Source organism: Adiantum capillus-veneris, chromosome 3, assembly GCF_014529385.1.
Source record: "Adiantum capillus-veneris isolate H3 chromosome 3, ASM1452938v2, whole genome shotgun sequence".
In the NCBI taxonomy this organism is placed as follows: Eukaryota; Viridiplantae; Streptophyta; class Polypodiopsida; order Polypodiales; family Pteridaceae; genus Adiantum; species Adiantum capillus-veneris.
In genome coordinates this window covers 82,472,526-82,500,506 of record NC_140933.1, presented here as the reverse complement: position 1 = coordinate 82,500,506, position 27,981 = coordinate 82,472,526, and the positions used below count along the sequence as shown (strand labels likewise).

Here is a 27,981-nt window from a genome sequence, read left to right as displayed (position 1 = left end):
AGAACGTCAAATAGGTTGCTTCACTCGAAGCTGTTGGCTTTCAGAAACTGACAGTGATACTAAAGATTCTATTGTGTCCTTCACTACTTTCGTCCTCTTTTTCTTTGGTTTCTTAGATAGATCCTTTGTCTGTTCAATAGCTTTCTCTTTTGCCTTAGAGTTTTTACGCCGCTTATCCGCATCCACATCCACATCCATATCCACATCCACATCCACATCCACATCCACATCCACATCCATGGGGCTAACATGTATGTTAATGACCCAGGCCAACATGGGAGCTGCAAAGCATTGATTGCACAGATTGCACCTGAGCTCTGAATTTTTTTGCGACTGTAAAGAGGTAAAGAGAATTTGATGAAAACCACATGGGATGGTGTTGATGAGGCAGTATAGGCCATCGCAGTGAGAGAACGTAGTAGGTACTTCACATCTGCCCTTGCTTATTTTAGCGGCTCTGACCAGAAAGTAGTACTTGAAAATGGCCCAGAGCTTTTTATTTCTTGCATAGTCAGCACGACTAGTACTAAGTAACTCTTTGCATGCCTCAATGGTCGCATCTTTCGAAAGTTGTGAGTAGGTTCTCATAGCCGGTTTTACTGCACGAAAGGTTGTCATCCCCAAAGCGTGACCAATGCGTGTAGCAGTCAGTGGGTGCCCTCTTATTTTGGGAAAAAGCTTGAGAACCTCATGCACCATATCCATGGGAATATTAGAAGGCAGATCGGCCTCTGCTTGACATACCTAGCGTATGCAACTGATCTTTTGATAAAACTTCTTGAAGAGACGGATGAGGCTGCTGCAGATGGAAGTTCAAAGTGAATTTGGTTTGAATTTTGGAAGAAGGAAGCCGAGGAATTTGATGGCTCAGCAACTGCGTGATGGCCTTCCTCTTTTTCTTTTTCACATCATCTTCCTGTTCATTATCTTCCTGTTGGCTAGAAGACTCTGAGTCAGAGTTAGAGGCAGAGCCGGAGTCAGACGCTTTGTAACTCTCATCACTGTGATCAGTGGATGACAGATCGGTGAGGCCATGGGTGGACGTTTCCACTTCTTCTTCTTCTGTAGAAATTCTAGATGTTTCAATGGGTTCTTGGGAGACTTCCTAGCGTTCTTGCTTGTACGCGCCATAGTGGATTGTTTTTGGCCTCTGCTTGAACTCGTTGTGTTGTTCCTCAAACACGTGCAAAACTGAAAACGTACTGAAAATGTGTGTCGAGATTGATGAAATAGGACCTGGTTGAAAATCGTGAACAGCTCTGCACTTGATTGGGATGCATTGCAACCTGCAACGTAGTGGGATAGACGGATAGAGTGCAGGAGGGCGGGGGGTGGGGTTAGGTAGGGGCGACGGGTATTCAATAAGGGAGCGAGAGGGGAAAATTGGGTAGGAGCAGGTGGGAGATTGGTTGAGGGGCTAGGGAATTAGAGCGTAGGGCTGTTGATTTGTGAGGGCGAGGAAATTAGAGGGCAGGGGCGAGGGAATTGCTTGTTGGGTAGGGGTGAGGGACTAAGAGGGTGGCGTGAGGGTTTTTAATGGGCAGGGGCGAGAGGGTTTTTTAGTGGGTAGGGGCGAGGGGGGTTTTTTAGTGGATAGGGGCGAGAGGGGGTTTAGAGGGTACGGGCGAGGGGGGGTTTTAGTGGGTAGGGTGAGAGGAGATTTAGAGGGTAGGGGCGAGGGGGTTTTTTAGAGGGTAGGGGCGAGGGGGTTTTTTAGAGGGTAGGGACGAGGGGGTTTTTTAGAGGTAGGGACGAGGGCAGTAGAGGGTAGGGGCGAGGGGGGGCTTTTAGTGGGTAGGGACGAGAGGGGGTTTAGAGGGTAGGGGCGAGAGAGAATTAGAGAGTAGGGGCGAGGGAGAAATTAGATGGAATTGGAGGGTAGGGTGATTAGCAGCAATGGCATAGTGCACCAGAGAGAAAGGAGAGAAAGGAAGTTGTAATGTGAAGAAGAGAAAGGAGAAAGGGAGAGAAAAGAAGTTGGAAAGTGCTGCCAGCATAAAGATTTGCATGTTTCCTATAACTAGGATCCGACAATCAGAAAGGCTAGAGAAACCATTCCCAACTTCTAGCAAACTTGAATGTAAGTGTGAGAGAGAGGGGAAGAGCAATGAACTAGTATGGCAGCAGGAGTGAAGCTACGAAAGAGGTCGCACTAGAAAGGCAAGGAACTAGATGTGTGTGAGAGCTTACCACAAGAGAGAGGGGAAGGGAGATACAACAGAGCAGCTTTGAACGTGTTAGGAATAATACCAAAATCAAAGATCTATTCGACGAGAGCTGAAATTGGGACATTCAACAAATCCATGAGGAGAGAGAGGCAGTAGAAACAAACAGAGCAATAACGTTGGATCGTAGCAGGACTCCAAAAAGCCCAATTCTACCAATGAGAGGAGAGAAAAATTGATGCACTCAATCAAACGAGGAGAATTTTAAAGATAACACCGATTACAACTGAGATGCGACTGACATGCGGAAGACTTGAGAATAGGGGAAAGGGAAAACCGGAGAGAGCTGAGGACGGGACAGTCATAAGGTTGTTGGTGGGAGGGATAAAATACCCAGATTTCTAAAGAGTTAGGGAAGTGAGTGATAGCACTTAATTCTTGATCCATTTACGAGTGGCAAAGGAACGCTTGCCAGAGTGACTAACTGGACAGCCCCCTGTGGCAAAATCTCTTGTACCATGAATGGCCCTTGCCAGGCTGGAACCATTTTCGTAGTTTTTTTTAGATATTTAGCTTGATAGAGTAGCGCCAGTGTTCCGTGCGTTATTTTCGGTTTTCTGAGATAGCGATCATGCCACAATTTGCGACGAAGTTGCTCGGCTTGGAGAGCATGTGAAGCTAATATCCTGTTTTCTTCTAACATTGAGAGACGAGAGAGGTTTGCGGAAGCAATCCCCGTTGTGACAACGAACACTTCCCACTCTTGCTAAACCTCAGTTGAACTCATATGGTGCAAATTGCTTCTAGACCGAAAGCTAGTTGGAAGGGGGTGTAGTTAGTGGTTGCCTTGAAGGAGGTGCGATAAGCCCAAACTGTGCCGAGGATAGCCTGAGCCCAAGACGTTGGATGCAGGTGACAAGCTTTTCTGAGAAGTGTGATCAGCACTTTGTTAGTGCTCTCAGCTTGCCCATTTGCTCTAGGATAGTAAGAGCAAGATTTGGGATGAAAAATCTTGTAGTTCGTGAAAAGTGTGGAGTTCAGGTCGTTGACTCAATGACTACCTCGATCACTGGTGATTTCCAGAGGGCACCCAAACTTGCAAAAACTATTTTCATACAAAAATTTTGCGACAGTGGCGGCTGTATGGTCGATGGTAGCCACCACTTCGGCCCACTTTGTTTGCATAATCCGTTGCTACCAGGAGATACTTACGATTGCCGGGTTGAGCAGGTGGAGTAACTGGACCAATAAAGTTTAAGCCCCATCGCTCAAAGGGCAACCACGCCATAGATACCTGCAGAGGGTGATTGGATTGCTTGCTAGGCTTGGGCGCACATCGCTGACAGACATCACAAATCTTGACATGAGCAATAGCATCTCTAAATATATAGGGCCACCATAAGCCGGTTTGTAAGATTTTTTGCGCCGTGATGTGACCAGGGTAGTGGCCACCTGTAGAATCACTGTGTGCATCCTCCAAAATGTGGTCTACTTCATGACGGGAGACGCACCTGCACAGCACACCATTTGTCCCAGATTTGTAGAGCTGTCCACCAATCATAGAAAATGGTCTAGACTTCAACAAGAGTCTTCTTTTTTGCAAGGGAGAAGCATTCTCAAGATATAGGCTAGTAGAGGGCAGATGTAACACATCTCCATACCATTCTGGGCCCTGTCGATCTTAAAGAGATGACTATCCGGAACGTCATCATCAATCTTAGTATCGGGCTCACCTGTATGTATGCGAGAGAGATAGTCGGCCATGACATGCCTCTTGCCTGGACTAAGAACTACTTCGAAATCGAATTCTTGGAATATGAGTAGCCAGCTCTAGACTCTTCCTGCAACTTGGGGTTTATTCAAAAGATAGCGTAGCGCATGATGATCCGTGATGATAGTGAAGTGAACCCCTAACAGGTAATGACGAAACATCTGTAAAGAATACCATAGCCAAACCTTCCCTTTCTGTGGTGGTGTAGTTGCGCTCTGCTTTGGTGAGCAGGCGACTAGCATAGTGAACATGGCGATCTAGGTTGTACTCCTTACTAGGCTGAGTCAGCACAGCCTCCACAGCCAGTTGACTAGCATCAGTATGCACATGAAAAGGTAGAGACCAATCTGGAGCCACTAGATTAGGTGCTTCAGTGAGGCGTTTTTTGAGGTATGCAAATGCTTCAGCCTTAGGTTTTGACCATTGGAAGGGTACAGTAGCACTAGTGGTCGGGTCAATGGTTGAGCCACCTGTGCATACATTCGTATAAACCTGCAATGATAGCCTGTGTGGCCTACAAAGCTTTGAACACCTTTCGGGTTGATGGGAGGTGGTAACTTCAAGATGGCCACGATCTTCTTTGGGTCAGGCGCTAAACCTTTGGTAGACACCACATGGCCTAGAAGTGTGTCCTCAGTGACCAAAAAATGACATTTGTTATGATTGAGCTTTAGGCGTGCCTCTTTGCACGCGAGAAGACAGTAGAGAGCTGTACGAGGTGCTCCTCTAGATTTTCCAAAGGGGTTGAACATTGGGCATCTGAGAAGGTCCAAAAATTGTCCATGAAGATGCGAAGATGATCCGTAAGTAAAGGACATAATATAAGATATACTGCTCGATTGAAGGAAGGTGGAGTGTTTTCAACCCAAATGACATCCTAGTGTAGATAAAAATACTTCAGGGAGTCACAAAGGCTGTTTTAAGCTGATCACCTAGATGGATGCCCAACTGATTGTATCCACTGAACCCATCCATGAAACTGTACAATACATGCCTTGCTACATCTTCGAGCACACGCTCAGTGAAAGGTTTGGGAAAACCATTTGGGATAGTTACCTTGTTCAGAGTGCGGTAATCTACGCGCACATGGATTTTAGTGGACTGCTTCTTAGGCGCTATCACCATGGGTGATAACCACTCAGAGTGCTCCACAGGTACAATGATCCCCGCCTCTTGCATTTTTTCAAGCTTTGACTTTACAGCCTCTGCATACTTTGGGTTGAGCTTGTAAGCTCGGTCTCTGACAGGCTCAGACCCTTCAACCAAAGGGATAGTGTGGACACCCCATTCTGGTGGGATCCCTTCCAAATCCTTGTAGGACCAAGCAAAAACATCTTTAAAAGAGTGTATAAAAGAAACTACCTGATCAAGTAATGTGGGATGCTCCCATAACCAAGCTGCTAAGAGGACGTGCTGAGAGTTGTCAGGGTTGCCGAGGTTGACTTTTTTGATCGGGTTAGGAGGTGTAACTGTGGAGGGTATTTCGGAAGTTGAGGGTGCTTCGAGACATCATGGGCTGGTGTTTGATCGATTGGAAACTCTGCATACTCTTCTTGCAACCATCCTGGTGGAAGCTCCTCGAAGGGTAAATCTTCAGACATAGACATAGCAGAGTGCTTTTGAGGGGGCGGGGCGTCCGACCTGGGAGATGTTAGAGGAAGGGGGAAATCATTGGCGAGTTCATGCAGAGGAGATTTCTTCCTCCTTCGGTGATGTGTTATAGGTTCACCAAGGCCGACGGGTACCATCAGAGGAACGCTTGAATCATGGGAATCAGGGACTAACACACTTACTTCTTCGACTGACACACTTTCTGCTGTAGGGCTTGGGACACTGGTGTCCGCCTGAGGAGCTGGGAGAGAGAGTGTTACCGGCACAGGTGAGGTTTGAATAGAGACCGCATAGCATGGCATCGAGGTGGTAGCTTCCAACCACTGCAGTATGTCTTTATCAGACCTGTCAGGTGGGATGGGCTGCTCAGGTCGGGGTTCGATTGTACTAACAATGAGCTGTGATGAACCACTGGATCCACACCTCCTTCGAGCCGAATTGGTTGCTTGGGGGAGCCAAGAGTATGTATCCACATGGTGTCGTTTTCCCAATCATGAAGTGCCTTAGTATGCCGCAACCATGGTCTACCAATAAGCAAAGGAAATCCTCCCTGCACGTGAGGAAGACTGACCACCACAAAATCCCAGCTAAATGTGAAGTCTTGTACCTTCAGAGGCTCCTTCTCTACTATGCCCACAGGGTAGACTGTCCTCTGGTCCGCCAATGTAACAGTGAATGGAGCAGGGCGGGTAGGCTGCAGACCTAAGGCCAACATAGTAAATTCTGGCATCAGGTGTATCCCAGATCCACCATCCCCTATGACTCCTGAGAAATGATGCCCAAGAATAGACACAGTGAGACAAGGACTTTTGTAGTCGGTGAGGGGAGCAGCTGGATAAGAAATCATGTAGGACCTTAAGGGCTGCACAGGTAGGTGCCCGCCACTAGGCCCTGCATCAGGATACGGAGACTGGATGATGGAAAGGGTGTCACTTCGAAAATTTGCATCAAGTCGAAGCATGTCGTACAGTGACGCTTGCTGAAAGGTGTTTTTCAAGATAGACTCTGCTGTAGGATTGTCTCTTTTGATCAGATCTTACTCCGGTATCTTAAGCTTCTGCAAGTCCTCAACTGCTTTCATGAAATCACCATCAATATCTGATAGAAAAGAGGTGGGTTGGCACTTGGCACTACCTGCTGGTTTTTCAGCTACTAAGGGAGTTTGACTCATTTGTGGAATTGGAGACGAAAAAATTGGACCGCCAGGGAGGCTGAGACCAAGAGCAGCTCTCTGTGCCCGTGTGAGCACACCAACCGGCTCTTCCACCTGCTTCAACCCTTCTCGAGAGGCAACTACAAGAGTGGAAGGCGGGGCCTGTGGAATGGTGTTTACCATAGTTTTTTTTGCGGCAACCATGCGTCTCACTCGGGCGGGTATGGAAGCCCGATATAAGCCCGATTTAGACCCCCGAAGATTCCATACGTGGAATACCATACGGCACTAAAAAATTAGTGTATATATATATATCTCATAACAAATAGCAATTAAAATTAAAACACTAGACTCTAGAGAGTAGCCCAAAGCCACCTAATGCATTAAAACATCATAGAAAATGTAGAATCTAGCTAAATCAAGGAGTCGGGAGCCGAGAAACAGATCAAGATTTCTGATCAATAGATACATCAATGAATCATGATCGTACTAGATGGAAAAATATGGAGCCTCCAAAACCAACAAGACTGTGTACTGAGTACTGAGTACTCCAAAATTCAAATGACAAAACATAAATAGAGCCTAGAGGGTGGAGTCCAGCCGCTCGATGCTAAATAGTGAATCCAAAACATAAATAGAGCTAAGAGGAGTCAGGACCGAGGCTAGAGCAAAATGCAATGAGCTCTAACTCTCATCAAAGGCCACCTCCTCCTCCTCATCATCATCACCCTCATCATCCTCATCGTCATCCTCATCCTCATCCCAAGCCTCATCCTCAACAACGGAGCATGAAGTCGCAATATCACTGGGCATGCTAATCGGAAGAGACTCCATAACATCATCAGTGCTCTGTGCAATAGCCTCCTGAATCTCCTGCAACTCAAGCAAGCGCTCCTCATCCTTCTCTTTGTTAAGCATCTCCAATGTCACCTCCATTCTCTCATAGCCACGCTCTTTGATCTTGCATAAGAGCCTCAAGTTGGTGTGTATGTAGACAAGCTTCTCGGTATGAGCAGCAAGTAACCTATTTCTTCTCTTGGTGTGAATGAGAGAGAAGGTGCTCCAATTTCTCTCACATGGAGAGGCACATATCCCTTGAGAAAGCACCTTAAGTGCAAGAGTCTGCAATGTGGGCGTGCAAGTCCCAAAAGTCTCCCACCATTTTACACCCTCTTGCATTCTCTTTGGATCCTTTGCAATAGGATGAGCAAATGACTTTCTTTCAGTGAGGAAAGTGTCCAACTCATCAATGAGGGTACCCTGCATGGTCAAATCACCCTTGGTATACCTGTCCAAAAATGTCATCCACCCGTCATGAACCTCACTGTCATTGAATTGCCCTCTTCCTCGCCATATAGGATGCAACAAGTATCCCACAACATGCAATGGTGTGTGCATTATATTCCATCTATCAACGCATACGTCCTTGATCTCTTGCATCCTTGCCGCATCAATACCTTGCATTTTTTGAATTTGCTCAACCATGCAATCCGTAAGCTCATACACAAGCCCCATAGTGACTCCTTTCCTATCAGCCAAACGAAGTATCTTCAAGATGGGAGCACAAATCTTCAAAATCAACTTGGCCTCTTGCCAAAAGGAAGCATTAAACACAATGTCCGAGACCACTATGGCCTTTGCAGTCCTAGATGCCTTCATTTTCACAAATTTTGCATCAATCATAAGCCTACGCACACCTTGCATACATCTCTCATCCACAAGGCTAGCCAACATGATGAAGTAGTAGGCAAATCGAGTGGCCGATGGCTTCAACAATTCCTTCTTGCTAAGCATTCGAAACAATGCCAAGACAGTGGACTTCCTTGTGACAAATGTGACAACCTTTGTTGCATCTTCAAGAATTTTTGCAATCCAAGGGAGCTTCCCAATATCCTCAAACAAGAGGTCCAAGCAATGGCATGCACACCTCGTGAAAAAAATGTGTTTCCATTTCTCTTCCACCATTTGCCCGGCCCCAACACAATTAGTTGCAGTGTCCATGCATACCTGCACAACATTGGAGGGTCCTACCCCAATAATCACATCCTTAAGCTGCTTGAAAATAAATTCTGATGTCTTTGTCTCCCCAGATGTGTCCACAGATTTCAAAAACACAGAACCATGTATAGAGCATGCAAGAAAGTTAACGATAGACCTGCGTCTAGTGTCAGACCATCCATCACATACAATTGTGCATCCATGTTTTTTCCATTTCTCGCGCACACCCATGATCTCATGACCAATGCATTTGACCTCATCATTTAACTCTGTGGTGCGCAAAGCATTGTATGTGGGAGGCACATAAGATGGACCAACTTGTCCAATTGCCTTGACTATTTCCAAAAAGAAAGGACACCGCACTTCCCATTCAGGAATGTCCTCTGCATAAAAAAACCTGCGCAAGGCTTGATCTGCTTGCTTGCGTGCTTGCAAGCTAAATGCACTTACCAAGGGCCCTTGTGCAACCTTCCTCTTCTTGCTCGAGGACCCCACATTTGATTTGGAAGCCAAAGTCCCAGTGGCACTTACATAAGCACTCCTTGATGCATGTGTACTCATTGAGCCTGAGGCAGAGAGCTCCCAAATCATCCACCAAGGCATCTACAAATGCATTTGGGTCCTTCCCATCATTTTGTACATCTACATGCAATCTTGTGACCACCTCTTTGACGTCCTCTGGCACTAGTCCACATGGGCCTACACCATAGCCAGAGAGGGACAATAAATGTGCACGAATACGGGAGGGACCGCCGTCTCAAGTATGCCCACAATACTTGCATTTACATGTAAATTTCCCTTTCTTTTGAGGCTTCAATTGTTCTACATACTGCCATTCGGGACGCTTCACTCGGCCCATATGGATTCTGCAAACTTGCAAGGTGCACATTGCAAACCTTGACAAAGTGGAGGCCTCACGAGTAACGGACGGTGTAGGTGAAGAATCAGCAGAGTGTGGGCATTGGGTAGGGCTCCCGGCTCGCGGTCTCGAGTCCTTTCGACTCTCAAGCTTCGATGGGGACTCTGTGTGCAGAAACGGGATGGCTGCAGGTTTTTAATAAATCGCGCAGAGGCGTTTTGGGCCACATTTGAGAAATTGGGGGTTTTTTGCCAGCGCGTCAAAAACTGCCTTGCTCGCGTCCGAAAACAACAACCATGCGGCAACCATGCGCGCACGCGTGAGGAAGCCCGATCGGGCAATCGGACGCGTCTCAAAAAAACTATGGTGCTTACTGTGATGAGGTTAACCTTTGGGAATGTAATCTCCTGCTTTTTATGGCTTGTGCTTGCAGATGTGGATACACGTTGTTTTGGGTAGTCCTTACTATAGTGATCCTTAGCTTCAGGGTAGTGTTCGCAAGGAGGGGCTCTTCTGGCAATGGACATTTGCTCTGATAAAGTCCATACTCCCCGCACCCGTAGCACAAAATTGGCCTATTGGAGGGGCGAGGTGGTCTCGATCCTTGCTGCATGGGATCAGATGCTGACATGTAGAATCTTTGGGGAATTGAAGGAGTGCTAGCATGATAAAAGCTTGGGGATGCAAAGTTGTTGTGCATACCTTGCATAGGAGGTGTTGTCAGTAGAGGTGGCATCGGGTTTTGATGGCCATAGGGTGAAACCATGTTGGATGCAGGTGCTATCCCTTGTTGGAGAGAAGGACCTAGACTTTGTTGTATTTGTTGCAATCCCTTGATATAGTAGCAATCCTTGTCTTCATGCCCCGACTTTTCGTAGAAGTGGCAATAAGCCCGAAGGGGACAATCCTGTGGAGGATGTCCTGGAGAGCGACACGAGCTGCACCATATCATAGCCTTAGTCTCCTGTTGAGACGAAGCTCTTCTAGCTCTCTCTTGGTTTGATCCAAAACCTCAAGATGTGGTGGTTTCTCCTGTCGAAGAGAGATTGATTTCTTCTCTTGAAGAGTGCGTTGTAGTTTTAGGGCTTCAAGTTCCCTACGAAAAGAAGTCAATGGATCAGCACGACTTTCCGAAAACACACAAGGGGTCTCTATGTGAGGGGAGTTGGTGAACAGCTTCCTAGCCCCCTCTATCCTAGTAACAGCTGCGACGAACTCCTCCAGAGTGGCGTCGGGTCGGAGACTCTCTCGGAGTTTTTGGTGAGAAGTTTTGGGAAGAGCCTTCTCCATGCACTTCTTAACCATAAATTCACCGGGTTGCTGGGGAACCTTGGCAACCAGAGACATGGTTTTAGTCATAAGTTCTGCAAAAGTCTCCTCTGACTGGAGCACCATGTTGGCCAACTCATCCAAAACCTTCTCCTAGTAGTCACCTGGCCTGAATGCTGCACAGAACTGTTGTCTCAAAGCTGCCCAAGTTGCAAAATGGTTCTTTGCAAAATGACTGTACCATTTGTCTGGTACGCCATCCAAGGTAGATGGAAAGAGTACCATATAAGCATCTTCTCTATTAAGACCACGACCCACGACTCCTACACAGAGAGACAAACCTTCTTGCATGGTTGTCTGCATCTTTTGAAGAGAGTCCCTTGAAGGTAGGAAAGTTGATGTTTACCTTGGCCAAAACAAACGCCAACGCCTCCATGGCCTCTTGCTCAGGAGCCCGTTGCTCAATAGCCTGTTGTAACAAAATAGGAGAGAGCTTTACTAGGGAAGGTGACGTGGAAGATGTGGAACCGGATGAAGGAATGGGTGATGTCGTATGTGGAGGTATGGGTCATGAGGTTGATGGACTTCTATTAGGTACCAAGGGTCGTCTTCTATTGTAGTACTTCAGAGGACTCAGTAGTGCGCTTTGACGCTCGAATGACCGCCGTGTATGTGTCATCCAGCAACCACAAATTCAACCAAAGCTCAACCAAACACAGCTTTGGGCAAGAAGACCTTTAATTGCTTTAATTGGCTGAAGACAGGTCCAGACTCTACTAGACCAGGCAAGTGAATAGACTGGACCAGGGACGAGGAGGACTAGACTAGGGTCGAGGAAGGACTAGTCCAGGGACGAGGGCTAGTTGGACAAGGGCGAGAGAGGACTAGACCAGTTCGACCAGGGCGAGAGGAGAACAGACTAGCAGACGACACAGTGCAAGGCAAGGTAGGCGAGTAAAAACCAACTAGCTTCACTGTTTGTATCTCAACAGAGAGTGAGACTTTAGTTGAGGTCCCACCGCGATCGCCAAAATGAGAGCACCTGTAGCGCGGATAGTGTGTCATGCTCTCTACTGTGGGTGCTCCGCAGTGCAATGTGTGTGACAATCTCACTCAAAACTGATTGAAAACAAAGGAACAATAGACAACAACTGAGCTCACAGAGACACAACAACAACAAACCACAACATATTACTCGACTATCTGAAAGAACTGATACAGACTCTAGCGTGGCAGCACACTCAGCTCCAGTCCTGGCTCACAGGTACAATGGGGTGTCGAGGCTCAAATGTGCAGGGATGGTGAAGACGTGCTGTGTGTATAGACTCGCTACTCAAAACGACGACGCTGGATCATATATCTAGAAGATAATCCGATGACCCAACAACTACTACTCATATGTTCAACCATAAAGAGCCACCAATGGCTCATAATTGTCAGCCATCTAAATCTATCCCCAAACTGAGTTGAGTGGTGGTGACCTGGCCACGATGTCCACTAGACCACCGTCCGTATCCCTGCTGCCACGTGTCACTGCCCAGCCAAGAGAGTCCGTCTACTATGAACCAGCCTAGACCAACTGTACTAATTGTGTGTCCTGTGAAAGTGACACTGTAGCCTGCTACAAAAATATAGGCCCAATAAAGTTCACCCCTAGATAAGTGTAAGCATCTGTATACGCCACTGTCTCATGACCATATGTGAATTCCGCTGCTGATCTCCTAAGCCATTGTGGGGTGTTAAACACCATAACCTTGGTTTTGCCAAGGTTGACAGACAAACCACTATCATGACCAAACCTGTGCAATGCATCCAAATGACGTTGCATCCCCTCTGAAGAGTTAGAAATCAACGCAATATTATTAGCATATAACAATAGTGGAATCCATGTCCCTGCCAACTGGGCACCTCTATGACCATCTCCATCAATGTAGTTTGAAACCTCATCTTTCTTTCTCTTTTCGCATGAAAGAGGCTTTGTGGGCAGTCGGTGAGGTATGCATCTTCTTACATGTGGGGGAAGCCATTGACACTTCTCCAATGCTTCCCATGAGAGAGAAAGAAAGAAATAAAGATATATTAACGTCCACTGGAGGCCGAAACCGACTTATGAGACATATCAAAGTATGCCTTTTACATTGTCTTCCAGCTCAACAACCTAAGTAGCTCAGAGCTCCATGGTCATGAGCTTACAGTTACAACCATGTATCACCCATGCTTTCCATAAAAAGAAAAAAGATGTACAACCATGTTTCTTTCCTCATGTATCATGTTTTTTTGTGTGTGAGGAGGGGGGAGAGAGAGAGAGAGAGAGAGAGAGAGAGAGAGAGAGAGAGAGAGAGAGAGAAAATGAAAATGAAATGTTATATTAACGTCTTCAAAAGCCCAAAATGACCTTTGAGACCAAAGCGTTACAATGTGGTGAATCTGATACAAAGTCAGAGTAACAAAATGAAATGTTATATATTAACGTCTTCAAAAAGGCTAAAGTGACCTACGAGACCAAAAAGTTACAATGTGGTGGATCTGATACAAAGTTGGAGTACCAAAAAAGTTACAAGTGGTGAATCTAGTACAATGTTTGAGTACAACTAAAACGGTGGGATGGGGGGTCAGAGGAGATCCCCCATCGTTTGGTGGCGAATCTCATCAATATCCTCCATAGTAAGTACTTTGACTGGGCGCCTCGCACGTCGAGCTAGGGTAATCCGGATCCTCTGCTCCAGCCTCCTCCGATACTGTGAAGCCCTTCGTGGTCGTGGGAGTCTGGATCTCCCTAGCTCAATCGCCCGATGGATCAACATACCTCTGGTGCCGACATCCTCTTCTCTTTCCGCATGAAAGAGGCTTTGTGGGCAGCTGGTGAGGTATGCGTCTTCGTACATGTGGGGATTGACACTTCACCAATGCTTCCCATGAGAGAGAAAGAAAGAAAGAAAGATATATTAACATCCACTGGAGGCCGAAACCGACCTATGGGACATATCAAAGTACGCCTTTTACATTTTCTTCCAGCTCAACAAAAAAAAAGAATAAAACAACCTAAGTAGCTTAGAGCTCCATGGTCATGAGCTTACTGTTACAACCATGTATCACCCATGCTTTCCATAAAAAGAAAAAAGATGTACAACCATGTTTCTTTCCTCATGTATCATGTTTTTTTTTTGTAGGGGTGGGGGAGAGAGAGAGAGAGAGAGAGAGAGAACGAAACGAAATGAAATGTTATGTATTAACGTCTTCAAAAAGTCTAAAGTGACCTATGAGACCAAAAAGTTACAATGTGGTGGATCTGATACAAAGTTTGAGTACCAAAAAAGTTACAAGTGGTGAATCTAGTACAATGTTTGAGTACAACTTAAACGGGGGGACGGGTGTTTGGGGGGGGGGGGGGGGGGGTCAGAGGAGATCCCCCATTGGTTGGTGGCAAATCTCATCAATATCCTCCATAGTAAGTACTTTGACTGGGCGCCTCGCACGTCGAGCTAGGGTTATCCGGATCCTCTGCTGCAGCCTCCTCCAATATTGTGAAGCCCTTCGTGGTATTGGGAGTCTGGATCTCCCTAGCTCAATCGCCCGATGGATCAACATACCTCTGGTGTGGGTGTGATCTGAAGCTGAGCTCTGTTGTGGTTCCTGTGGCTTCTCATTGTCTGGTGTAAAGAAAACTGTGATGTGCCTCTGAGACTGGCTCTCCCACGATGTCCTCAGCAAGCTCTCCCTGTGTCTGTGCAGCTCGAGTAAAAACAAACCTAGGCATCTTTGGTCTGGGTATCTCATGTCTGTAGAAAGTGATCCAAAACTCTCTCTGAACAAGCAGTGAAAGCGGCCACGGATCTCATAGTGCACCGGGAGCGCGCGCACGCACGCGCACACACACACACACACACACACACACACACACACACACACACACACACACACACACACACACACACACAGATAGATAGATATGAAATGAAATGTTATATTAATGTCTGCAAAAGGCCAAAGTGACGCATGAGATCAGAAAGTTACAATGTGGTGGATCTGATACAAAGTCAGAGTAACAAAATAACAACATAACAAAACAAAAATACTATGGAATCCTAAGCTGCTCGATGTGAACTAAGCAAAGCAAGCAGCTGGCTGGGATAGCTAAATAGCTAAATCACAGGAGATCCAGCATCGGTCGCTGGCGGATCTCATCAATCTCCTCCATTGTCAGTAGTCTGACCGGGCGTCGTGCATGCGTGGCTAGAGTGATCCAAATCTTCTGATGCAGCCTCCGTCGATGCTGTGTAGTCCTCCGCAGTTCGTGGGCGTTTGGATCTCTCCAGCTCAATCGCTCGGTCGATCAGTTTGCCTCTGGTGTGAGACAAATGTGAGCTCTGTTGTGGGAGTAGCTCCTCCGGCTGTCAAGTGTCTGCTCTAAATATGTGATCCGTCTCTGAGACTGGCTAGCCTCTCCTCTCATCAGGCTATCTCTGATGAGAGAGAGAGAGAGAGAGAGAGAGAGAGAGAGAGAGAGAGAGAGAGAGAGAGAGAGAGAGAGAGAGAGAGAGAGAGAGAGAGAGAGAGGGAGAGTTTGAAGCAAAATAGTGGGGCTTTTCACCCTTCGCATCACATGATATCGACCATAGGTATACGAGAGACATGGGAAAAAACCTTGAAAGATATACAGTGAGATCATGGGGAACAAACCACAGGATACATCTGGGATACGGATACTCTAATCAGTAGTGAAATGTACCTATAAAGCTTGTGATAAGCCTACAGAAATCTGCCCAATGCTCTGTCCACTTCAGGCAATAAATCGAAATCCACAATGTCCAGTGCTCTGCATCCGACTGATATAAAGCATTCACTGTAAGAACCTCCCGTAGCAGCTCACAAAAGCCAAGGAACCGTGAAACCCCTAGGCTGTGCCTCCAAAGTGCTCTTACTTTAGTCAAAGTGTGAGCTTATTGGGCCAAAACATGTGAGGGTTAGAAATGTATTACTGTTGGGTTGCAGAGAGCAGAAAGGGTACACAAAGATTCTTAAACATGTAGTAGGAATAAATTATAATTCGAAACATTCAAGCGATTCCAAGTTAAATCGTGTCCTAAATAAGTAGGGATGAAAGTATCCACCAAGAGTGCAAATTTGCAGTCATCTAAGATGTTGCCATACCGCTCCCAAATTTGTAGGATGGACTTTTTGCAACTTCTTGTTGCTTTTACCTGCAATTTTTGTTGCTTATAGGATGCCAATCTTGGCTTAAAATTTAAAGCATGAAATTTTTGCTTATTGTCTCCAGTAATGTTCTTCCTGACGTTGAGGGTATTGGCCTTGATTGCAGGCAGCTGCATTTTGGAAGTGCCTACAGTCCTCGGAAGCAGACGAAGATGAGGATGAATCGGGTGCTTTAGCTGCTGTTGGATGCTTACGGGCCATCAGTACTATTCTGGAGTCCATTAGCAGCCTGGCACATTTGTTTCCTCAAATTGAACCTATATTACTTCCTATAATGCAGAAAATGTTAACAAAAGATGGGCAAGGTAAATCTTTGCTTAATGTATCCGTTGTATTTCAATTTGTGCTATGAACATAACTTCAATAATGTACCTGACTTGGTGCAGATGTCTTTGAAGAGATTTTGGAGATTGTGTCATACATGACTTATTTTTCTCCTACCATTTCCATGGAGATGTGGAGCCTCTGGCCACTTATTGTTTCTGCGGCAGAGGAGTGGGCAATAGACTTTTTTGAAAGTGAGTGGACCTTGTTTTAGCTTTTGGCCATGTGCTTGTATGGCTTACATCAAACTCTTTCTGAGATTTTCCAACTTGAGTGCTTCCCTATTCACTTGTGTGTCATGTTCTGCATTCAACTGCCCCCTTGGGTGTTTACAAAACAGCCTAAATGCTCTTTCCGAAATCTAAAAGCCTCTGAAAAAACTCTGGCCTCGTAAAATAAAGCCATGGAGGGTTTTTAATCTTTTGAACTGTATCTCTAGCCATCACCTGGAAGCACATGCAGATTGAAGACTCCAGAGTCTGAGCATCAGTCCACAGTAGTACAGCCCTGTTTTCATGCAAAAAAAAAAAGGTATAATTTAACATCCAGGACCCTCGGAGTGAATGCAGACCTGCTGTACCACTCTGTATATTTCAGAAGTCATCTTCAACTTTTTCATAATTCCTTTACCATCTCTGAAACAAAAGTTCAGGAACTAAAAATACACACGCAGCACCCCATACATGCCATGTGCTTGTGCACCTCAAGATGTTTTAGGGACTCTAATAGTCAAAGGACTGCTCTCAGGCCTTCTACTCATGGCTTCTGCCAATGGCATTCAAGAGGGTTCGCTGCATCTAAACTTGCAAGCATCCACTATATTGGCATGCCGCATTCACGCCTTGTATGGCCATCTTGTACGACTCCCAAGGCCCAGCTTTAGTAATACAAATCAGTGTCAAGCAACAGACTCAAAACTAAGCCTGAAATGCATACATGCTTCTGTAAACCACCTTCCTAGATGTCGATCCTATCGTATGGCGGTCCCTAGGAACGTATAATTGCTTGGCAAGGCTATGTAGACAGTCTTTTTGAGACTCCATAGCAGCTTGGTCAAGCTGATGCTCATGCCCATCCTAAGAAGCCACAATCGCTCCTCCACGCTTATGCGAAAGTCTAATCCCAAAGACTTACACAGCGCTTGCATGAGACTAGAACTCATAGCCCTTCTCAAACGTCCATGACTGCTTCACACAACTCAAGCTTGTTGCCATTGTGAAGAACCCACATTGATAGCTGTAAGAAGCCCGTAGGTATGCGCAGATGCACTCAAACATGTTAAACAAGTAAAACAAGTAACACCAACTCAACAACTTTCGTGTGAGTTGAACATCAAAACTCTCTACCTCTGCAAATCCCTTGCAGTCATGTGATAGGCTTTCTGAGCAATCTTTATGGATGTGGACGTGCTATGCCCTTGGTACTTGATGCAATGGTAAGAGAGAACATATTTCCCAACAAACTTGTCTGACTTTCTTTGTAGAAAAATTTAGTTTTTTTTTTTCCAATTCTTCATGTAGTGTTAGGCTTCATCATGGCTGATGATGTCTAATGCTGGGGTGGCAGAAATTCAGGCACGTGTCACACTGGGGGGTGCCCCAGTGAGCTGCTCTCTTGCAGCCACCCAATTCCTGTCACACTGGTTTTAGAGCAAAAATCTGGCCTGTTCTCCCAGCAAGTTATTGTTAGCTCACGGTTTCTTGCTGCATGCCAGAGCTCAAATATAGTGACGCACGGTCTTTATCACGCCTTTTGCAGATAGTCTCTGTGTTCGAAATGTTCCTGGGGTGGGTGGGGGGGTAGGTTCCCCCTCTGACATGCACGAGGCCAAGTTTACCTTTTGGTGCAGGGAATGGCTGGCCGCCACCTTGGCATGACTGGCCCTTGGGTGCACCAGTGTGACATTCACCAGTATGCAGATCTTTTATTCTTGTGTGCTCATGTGGGTGTGTGATTTGGGAGCATATGTTGATACCTAGTTCTACAACCACTGTTTGGCATTGACTACATTATTAGGGATGCCATAGTATCAGTTTATACTAATCATAAGAAAGCTGATGGTTACAATGTCTTGTGGGTGACCATCATTGTCTACAACTTGAACTTTCCTTTCAAGTTCTGGGTTTTTACTGGATTCATTTAGGTTTATCCTATAGCTGTATAGCAGACATGTAGATTCACATTTAGGTCTTTGCTGGGTTCATTTAGGTTTATCCTATAGCTGTATAGCAGACATCTAGATTTCACATTGTGAAGTTTTTGTCCTAGTTATATGCAGGTGATCTTTTGTATTTAATTCATTAATGCTTGAGTTTATTCTGGCCCAATTGCCTTTTCTCTCTCTAGCAATGACAGAAACTCAGTACACAGATCTTTGTATTGATGGATGCTCATGTGGGTGCGTGTGTCGGAGAGCATACTTTGTTCTACACTCATTATTGGACTCTGATGGCGTTAGTGGGGATGTTGTACTATCTAGTCTATACTATCGTGATGAAGCTGATGATTGTATTATGGTGTGGCTGACTGACATCATTCTATATCCTTCGCTTTCCTTAAAAGGTGAATGTGGGCTTTTCCTGAATTTATCTAGATATATGTACTTGAATCAGGATTGCATGCTGTATCTTAACATAGCAGGTTTCTGACCGTGATTGATTAGGAAACTGCTCTTTGTTTTGTACATTTTCTAAATGTATCTTTGATGTTGTTTCAAACAGCATCGATTTTGTTTATATAAGTCATGTTCCAGAAAGGCACCTTCACAGGCCTTCTTATACCTTCCCTCTCATTTGGATTTGGTGCTGGTTATTTCAGATATTCTAACACCTCTAGACAACTATGTTTCTCGAAGCACAGAGCATTTTCTCACTTGCAAGTCTCCAGACTATCAAAAAAGTCTGTTCAAAATGATTTCCTGTGTAAGTACAGCTAATTGTGTGAATGATGTGAAAATTGTCTTTGGTAGATTTATTTTGATTGTTTCTCTCATATGCCAGTTTTTATGATGACTTAGCTTTTATCAGAACAAAATCTGGAGGACAGTGATGTAGAGCCTGCCCCAAAGCTGATTGAAGTAGTGCTACAGAACTGTAAAGGCAGGATTGATGAATGGATTGAGCCATACATAAGAATCACTGTTGACAGACTACGTCGTACACAGAAGAATTATTTGAAAGACCTCCTTATTGCTGTGGTGAGTTTCTGGATTTGTACTACAATTAGGAATAGTTGAATGCCTTAGGATCCTGGACATGCATTAATGGTAATGTCTTGCCCTTGTTCAGGTTGCCAATGCGCTTTATTACAATGCGGCATTGACCTTAAATGTCTTACAGAAACTGGGAGCTACAGCAGAATTCTTTCAGCTTTGGTTGCAGCTCATTTATAAAACCAAAAACAGTGGCAAGCCAGTGCATTTTCGGAGGTTATAATCACCTCTCTTAAGTCATTTGGCAAATATTGTGTAGGTTTTCTGTCTCAGAACTTGATGATAAGTGTGGCATTCATGTTGGAGTGTAGGGAGCATGACAAGAAGGTATGTATACTCGGATTAGCATCATTGCTTCTACTACCAGTTGAGGCCTTGCCGCAGGAGCTGCGGCTGGGCTTTGATCAGGTGTTTAAGGTGGTTCTTAAACTGCTTGTTGCCTACAAGGAACAAAAAGCAGGTTGGATTGCTTTTCAGAGATGAAGCGTGCATCTTGTCTGAACTCATCAGTTCGTTGTTAATGTCGTGACCTTCTCTGCTGTTTTCTAACAGAGTCAGCAAGGAAAGGTGAAAATTCTGATGAGGATGGAGAAGCTGAAGACCTATTGTCTGATGAAGATGAGGACTGGTCCAGGGAGCCTGGGGAGGAGGATGAGGAAGGGGAGGAAGTTAATAGCCGTAGGCTTCAGAAGCTTGCCGCACAGGTCGGCATCTAAAGGTTTGGGTGAAGCTTGTCTGGTTCATTGTGGATTTCTTAGTTTTGTTGATACATGTCTCAGGCAAGTGCTTTTCGCACTCGAGGGGAGAATGAGGATGATGACAGCGAAGATGAGTTTACAGATGATGAGGAGTTTCAAGCCCCAATTGATGATATTGACCCCTTCATATTTTTCACAGATGCAATTAAAGGTTAAGAGTTGCTCAACTGTTGGTCGTTTTCTTTTATCATATGCAAGGCTAGAAATTTTTAAATGGAGAATAGAGATACAAATCTCAGTTTATGCGACAGATAGATTATTTCGCCAATATGCTACTGATTTGTTAAAGTGTAGAACTAGCATTTCTGTATTTTCCTTTCAAAATTGCAGGATTAAGCTGTCCAGCGTAAACGATGTTGTTTCAGTCTTCTATCTAGCATAATTGTACCACTTTTGTATCTCCATCTTTTTTGGTGTCTATATGCATGTTAGTATGCACCTGGATTAGTGAATGCTATATTATCCTTCATCTGAAATTTTTTTGATGATGAGTTCCATATGTTCCAAGAATTCTCGACCCTCAACCATAAGCGTACTTGAGACCAAGCTATAAGAACTGATCGGTGGGAAAACTATCAACTATAAGCATACTTGAGAGCAAGCTATAAGAACTGATCAGTGGGAAAACTATGTCCTATTTGTGTTTGCATCCTACCTAGATTTAATCTTAATGAAGGACATTACCCGGACGCACTAGTGTACAAATGGCAGATAAAAAAGACTTGGTGTTCTTCAGAACGCACAGAAAATGCTTGAGGACCTACCAGTCCGAGAGGTTGTCCCTTGGAATTCTTTGATTACAAGATATGCAGAACGGGGGCAATGCCAGGAAATTCTGGGCTATTTTCAGCGGATGCAAAGCGGAGGCATCTCTCGCGATGCAATCACCTACGCTTGCATTTCCTCCATGCACAGAGCCTCCTGTGAGCTAACATGCAGGTCTGACCATCTCCTTTATGCACAGAGCCTCCTTTTGTCCTCATTAGCTTACATGCAGGTCTAGAGTATGCCTATGTGATGCAAACAGCAGAAATGAATGATGATGTTCTTTGATGTCTTTCATTCGTTTATGAACATGCTCCTATCACCTGAGTGTTGTAGATTGGTTTCCCACTGGAGTATCAGGTCTTGCATCCAAGACTGGTCGGATAGATCTTTGAGGTCTCTTGTGATTGTTTCTACGACGTTTAAACTTTTTTCCGTTTCTCTTCTCTCTACTTCTGGGAACAGTCATTATTGGTGAGGGACTCAGGTTCTATTGTTCATTACTTACAGTTGTAGTCACTTTGATAGGGCATGCGGGGGGCCGGCATGCAGGATCATATCTTTGCATAATTTCTGGAGTGAAGTGTTGTGCACTATTTGTCTTTTGATGAATTGATAACAGCAATGCAGCAAGGGCTTCACTGTTATAATTTATGATACTATTTTTGGGGCAGGTATGTCAGTGGCAGACCCGACGAGATTCCAGGCCTTGTCACAATCGTTAGATTTTCAGCATCAGGCTATGGCACATGGAGTTACACAACATGCCGAAGAGAGAAGAAAGGAGCTGGAGAAGGAATCTAGTGTCAAGGCCTCTGCTTGAGCTGTGTTATCAAGGGCTGCCATCAGCCGCTATTTTTTGCAGAGTAAGTGGTGGACTTTGATTGGTCTTTCTATTATTCTTTGTGTTGAATGAGCCAAGCATTTTGGTACTTCCACCATCATATATTTCACACCCACTAGCGAGGTTTGAAAAAGTCTTAGAAAAGAGGAGAAAAGAGCCTAGGTTCTTCTCAGTGATGCTGATCTCACAGGTTTTGTTGTGTACATCAACAAGCAGAGCTGCTGGCCTTCTTGTAAACACACATGTATAATGATGGTGGGATCCCTAAGCCTCCCTAGTTTTTAGGGACCCATGTAATATAGACTTGAAGGTGCCGTTTTGGGCATGAAAATAAAGGAATTTGCAATCAGGCAGTTAAGTATATAACCCCCCCCCCCGCCTGCCTTCTTCTTCTTGTCTCTGCTCTTGCAAGTGTGGGCATGGAATTTTTTAATTTTGTCTCCCCATTTGGAATCTTTTCTTATGTTTCCTCATTAAGAGGAGAAAGCTTGAGCAAGTTGCTGTTAGCATCTAATTTCTCTACAATTAAAGCCTTAAGCCAAATGCTTTTAGTTTAGTAGAGCATGAAAATGAACCGGTGTACTGTTCGTCCAATCTGGTCAGCTGGATGATTATGCTTCTGAAGACATCAGGAATGTTTTAAACTGCTATCTCAAGGAATCTTTCTAAAGCAAAATGTTCATCAGATTGCGGCAGACGTTCCCACTTGACAAAGCCTAACGAATTATGCATAGAACGTGTAACATTGATCTTACCTGTTTAATCATTGAGAAAGTTGTTAAACCTCTATATTATGGCACCGATGTTTAATATCTGATGGCTTCAGATTTGAGGCAGATGGTGAGCAATTTTGGTTTTGGCGTGTAAGTTGTCATTAGCAGTTTTTTAATCTCCATAGGTTAAAAGTTGTTTTCAGGGGCCTACGGTGCAAGATGGAAAGCAATAAAGTTAATTATGGCATCCTGATGTAGCCAACAGGTACCGAGTGTCTTGGTTGTTGATGTGAATTCGTTAGTCTCCAATTTAACCTTTCTTTGGATCACTAATCTCTCTAATTTCACTAATCTTGTGAAACTTACTACTTTTGGTGCTTAAGCATAGAAATTTACCTCGTAAGCGACCTAAAATGCACTCTGTAGTCTGTTGTATTGGGCTAATCAAGATTTGTGGAGATGTTTACTTGGCAGTGTGATAGTCAAGGATAGGATTTGCTGATCATACGTAACATTCGATTGGTAGGCACGGAATTTTATCAATGTTGATGCTCCATGAGATGAGTCTCCATTCGTTGCTAGCAGGTTCACGGGGTGAGCGGTGCTTGAGGTTTCCTGGTAAAAAATAGGTATAGATCTTCATTGGGCTCAAGCCCATTGTTCTTTGTTTGTTTTTGTATATCCTTGTTTGTTAGGAGTAAGGTAAGTAGGACTCGAATCAATCCACACTAAAACGCTGAACCGTGTTGTTGGATACTTTTTTGGACTAAAACTGGTAAGGCAAACGAGGCTTTAGCTTCTGGCAAGCTGGCGGGGGTAGGAAGCAAGTTTCCCCCTTGGCAAAGTAACTCTTGACTTTCGCCACAAGAAGAGATGGGTCAAACTATGTTTGGACAAATTGCTTTTTGACACTAAGTTTAGTTGGATATAGTCCTATGAAGTGAGTACTGAATAATTTAGTTAACAAAAGTGTAAACAAGCACAAGCCACGGGAAAAACAAGTGCCACAATATACTCTTTTAGGTGTGAACAATCAATAATTCACGATTAAGTACTAAATAAGGACTAATTGATGTACTGTACTATTTTAGGTGAAAATGAATGATGATCACACTCGAAAAAATTGCAAAAGACTTGTTTAGTTTATTCATGGAAGTAAGCTTGAAAGATTATTGTAGCTAGTGTTCAAGAAAAGTCTCTCAATTTACAATTGTGCTGCTCTTAAATTTTGCAATTCATGTTGATAGAGAGGAAAATAATAAATTCCAACCTAAATCTTTATAAAGTATGAGAATATCAAAGACCATTTTTAAAAAGGTCTTTTTTGAGAAAATCATAGAAAAGAATTGTGTATCCTTTCTTCCAAACACAGATTGCAATGATGATCACGTTTAGATCAAAGTTATTTGCTGCAACCATTCGGCCACTTCATCACTTCTTTGAGTTCATGGAACCGCATCCTTTGCTTGAATTGAGTGAAGAGCATGCATTTCTAATGTCGAACTTGTATAAGCCCCATGTACCCATTCCATGATAGAGCATTACAAGAACATATGCAACTATTGGGTGATGGAACACACTCCAACAAGATCAAGCTTATGAAACTAGTTTTCAAAATGCTTGCTTCATTCACATTTGTGTGCTATGTTGTACGAGTTTGTATAGTTCTTGCATCACAAACCTCGATTGTAATTTTTAGAGGTAACTAGCCTATATGGTTTGGCTTGGTGCTGTTGAATATCTTACCGTCCAATTATTCTCGCACTCACATCTCTAGACATTTTGTACTAAGCTCTTTGACAAAGAGTTATGTATTGGCGTTGCCCATCCCACATCTTATTTCCCTAAGAAACAATTTTACATTACTTATTGCACAATGTTGAATGGAAGGATTGATGAAAATACACATGGTTCCCTTTGAGGCAAGACTAGGAATAGGTCAACCATCAACGTACCCAAAAACATAGGGTATACCTCTTATGGCCTTAAAATGATCAGCTAGTTTCCTAAGAAGGACCAAAAATGATAAAACATTGGTTTGAGGATGGCCTTGAAAAAATCAAGAGCTGCAAGATGTTCTCTCATGTACCTGCACATAAAATGGTGGCATAGACAACTTTGCAAAAGTAATTGTTTTTTAAGATGTTCCAAAAGTATGTTCCAAAATTTGTACAGGAAAGTATTGTAAGAACATACCAACAAAAAAATGTTATTGTGACTAACTTATAAGACCATGCGTAGTGGCATGATGATCTCCTCCCATTGAACTCCCTTGAGTAGAGCCCTTGGCTCGACTATCGGGACCCCTAGCCATTGAATGTTGTACATGTGGCCCTTAGCCACACATGCTCGGGCCTTGCAATCACACAACACTTGAATTGGCATTACTTCTCCCTTGGAGAAGAGTTTTCTCCTCAAAAACAAAGGTTTTCATTGTTTAAACAGCTACTGAAAGAAATAATAAATAAAAACTTCCCAAGTATGACCTTCGTAATCTATGATTACTAGTTAAAAGTAGTGCTAAGATTAAATTTAACAATCATTGGAAAATAGTTATGCTATAAACATAATATGAACTTAGATCACACCTAAAATCAACAAAGAAAACAATTTTATTCACATCAAACAGGGCTTGCTATATGCATTATAGATATGCATTGTCTGCATCCTAATATTCTTTTAGACCAACCATCCATGAGGTTGTCATGCTTTTATACTCTTTGGGCATTTAAATTGTTCTAGATACCTTGTGATTTTAATGGTTCTTTCAAATGGGAAGAGACGAGCACCATGGGACTGGTCATGACACATAAAAAATACAAGCGCCACTATCTTGCAGAAACAATCATAATCATAACTTGTTACATTAACAAACTTTTACTTGCATTTGTATCCGATAATATTTGGTTCGTTAAATGTGATTAAAATGGTCCTTTCAAAAGAAAACGAAGAGCACCATGGGACTTGTGATAGTGTATATTAAATATAGGAACCCATATCTTGGTCCATGAGAACTCATATTTACTCATGTGGAATATGTATCATCTAACAATGTTAGTAATTTAGACATCCATGCTCAATACTTTCATCCTCATGATCCATAGGAGTCCCCATGAATTGGTGCCAGTAGATCTACACAGACTAAAGTAAGAGAGACTTGGTCTCTTGAAAAAAGGCTACTCTTCCAATAAGAACTAGCGACTACAAGGTATTGCTTACAAAGCCATTACCATCCAAATCCAGTAATATTAAAACTAGAAACATACGAGCCTTGCCTTGTTAGCAATAGATCAAACATGCTTTTGTTAGTGGAAAATAGCCATTTCCTATAGTCTTGTGAGTTGTATTCACCATAGGTTGCATCATCTCTGCAATATCATACCCATAAAGGAAAGGATAAACAAACAATCACATGATAGTGCTGAAAACCAATGTATGTTATATAGATGGTTTAAGGGATAATGAGGGTTCATAATAATCAATTTCTGAGGATGACAAAAGAAGGTCCTTGGCCATATGATGTCAAAGAAGGCAAGTCTTTATGTTTTGCAATGTAAGACTAGGATGACAAAAGAAGGTCCTTGGCCATATGATGTCAAAGAAGGAAAGTCTTTACGTTTTGCAATGTAAGACTAGGGGTACTGGCATCCAGATCTCCTCCCATTCAACTCCTTTGAGTAGAGCTTCTTGGGTCAACTAGACCCCAAGCTATGCATGTTGTATATGTGGCTCCTAGTTGAACCTTGCCTTTACATATGCTTGTTCAAACAAATCACCTCTTTACAAGTCTTGGGTAGGAGCCATTGTGGAGCTGTGCATGTGACGAGGCATGCATGGCAAGGGGGCATGATAGTTGATCCAAGGAAATCTATGAAAGGGAGTAAGATGGGAGGAGATCAACATGAAAGATTTTTAGAACGTCAAGGTATCTTTAGCATAACACCTATACTAGCTATTGTTGATCCACTTAAACCATTTCTTCTACAAACTGATGCTAGTTTTTGGGTTGGGGGCACATTGCCTACTCTAAGATGGTAGGCTAGTGGATTTTTTCAGTAAGAAACTTGGTCAAGCTCAATAGAACTATGAACAAGAACTCTATGCTAAAGAGTATGCTTTGAAGAAGTGGATACATCATTTGTGTGAAGCTCAATTTCTGCTTGATTATGAAAAATATAAATGGTTCACATGTCAAATTGATTTTGAAGGGTTAAAAGGCCAGGTGGGTTCGTACCATCATTGCATTGGCTACAACAAAAGATTGGGTACTGCATGAAATGTATGTGCATAATAAATTCTTGCATGGTGGCTAGCAAGAAGAGGTCTATATGGAGCAACCACATGGATATAGGGATGTGAGACATTCAACTATGTACAACAGATGAAAAAAGCACTTTATGGACTGAAACAAAAACCAAGATCTTGGCATGAGAGGATTGTAGCCTATTTGATCACAAATGATTCAAAATTTTTGATGACATACATTTATATAGATGATTTATTGTTGGTGAAAATCATGAGATTGAAGTGGATAATGTAAATGTTGAGATGTTGAGCTCAATGTGTAGTCACTGACACCCATAATCATTGGTGCACCTTGGTGGATACACATATCTTCGTCAGTGATACTACATCTAGACTACTTGCAGATGGTCAAGTTAAGTACCTGCTTAATGTACTACATGTACCTAATATCACGAATAAATTGGTTTCTGTTGGTGGAGAGATGGTTTAGCAAGGTTTGCAAGTTAGGTTTAACTTTGATGGTCTCTTTGATGAAGACCATAAGAAGAATGGAAAGTTGGTTACACATGCACGAAAGTGGGCAGAAGGTTACCTATCATGTTTGCACAAGGTGCATGAGTTGTTGCAGATATTGAGATCTGTACTTGCAAAGGCTAAAGACGATAAGAAGGATGTAAAGTTGGTTGCGCAAGGAAAGAAAGTGGGCGGAAGGTTTACTTCAAATCTAAATGTGCCCAAGGTGAATACTATCATGTTTGCACAAGGTGCAAGAGTTATTTTAGATATTGAGATCTGGCACAAACATATTGGTCATGTAAGCTTGCAAAGGCTAAAGACGATGCAAACTAAAGAGATGGTTGCAGGTTTTCCAAGATTTAAAGTTTCTTCCATGAAAAAAATTGTGAGTCTTGTGAGTTGGGAAGCAAAAAAAAGCATCACATGCTCATGACAAGCATGTAAGAAGAAATGCATTGAATTTACTACATACAGATGTATGGGGTCTGGAAAGGACTATGTCTATGGGCGGATAAATATACTATGTGAGATTTGTTGATGACCATACAAGGACGGTATATGTCTA

At 43.6% G+C, this 27,981-nt stretch overlaps 1 protein-coding gene and 1 pseudogene across 1 annotated transcript in view; one reads left to right on the top strand and one right to left on the bottom strand.

The window, feature by feature from the left end:
• The window catches only part of LOC147461195 (importin beta-like SAD2), a 111,346-nt gene extending 89,055 nt beyond the window's left edge, over positions 1-22,291 (top strand). Inside the window, exons 14-22 of the mRNA XM_086508812.1 lie at positions 16,147-16,345; positions 16,427-16,558; positions 19,182-19,285; positions 19,381-19,560; positions 19,652-19,791; positions 19,887-20,035; positions 20,128-20,279; positions 20,355-20,484; positions 21,773-22,291. Of these exons, the coding sequence (XP_086364938.1) occupies positions 16,147-16,345; positions 16,427-16,558; positions 19,182-19,285; positions 19,381-19,560; positions 19,652-19,791; positions 19,887-20,035; positions 20,128-20,279; positions 20,355-20,484; positions 21,773-21,921 (1,335 nt within the window). The 3' untranslated portion in view covers positions 21,922-22,291. The remainder of the gene's footprint in view (positions 1-16,146; positions 16,346-16,426; positions 16,559-19,181; positions 19,286-19,380; positions 19,561-19,651; positions 19,792-19,886; positions 20,036-20,127; positions 20,280-20,354; positions 20,485-21,772) is intronic.
• On the bottom strand, positions 6,584-9,259 carry LOC147461196 (uncharacterized; annotated as a pseudogene).
• Positions 22,292-27,981: the final 5,690 nt, after the last annotated feature.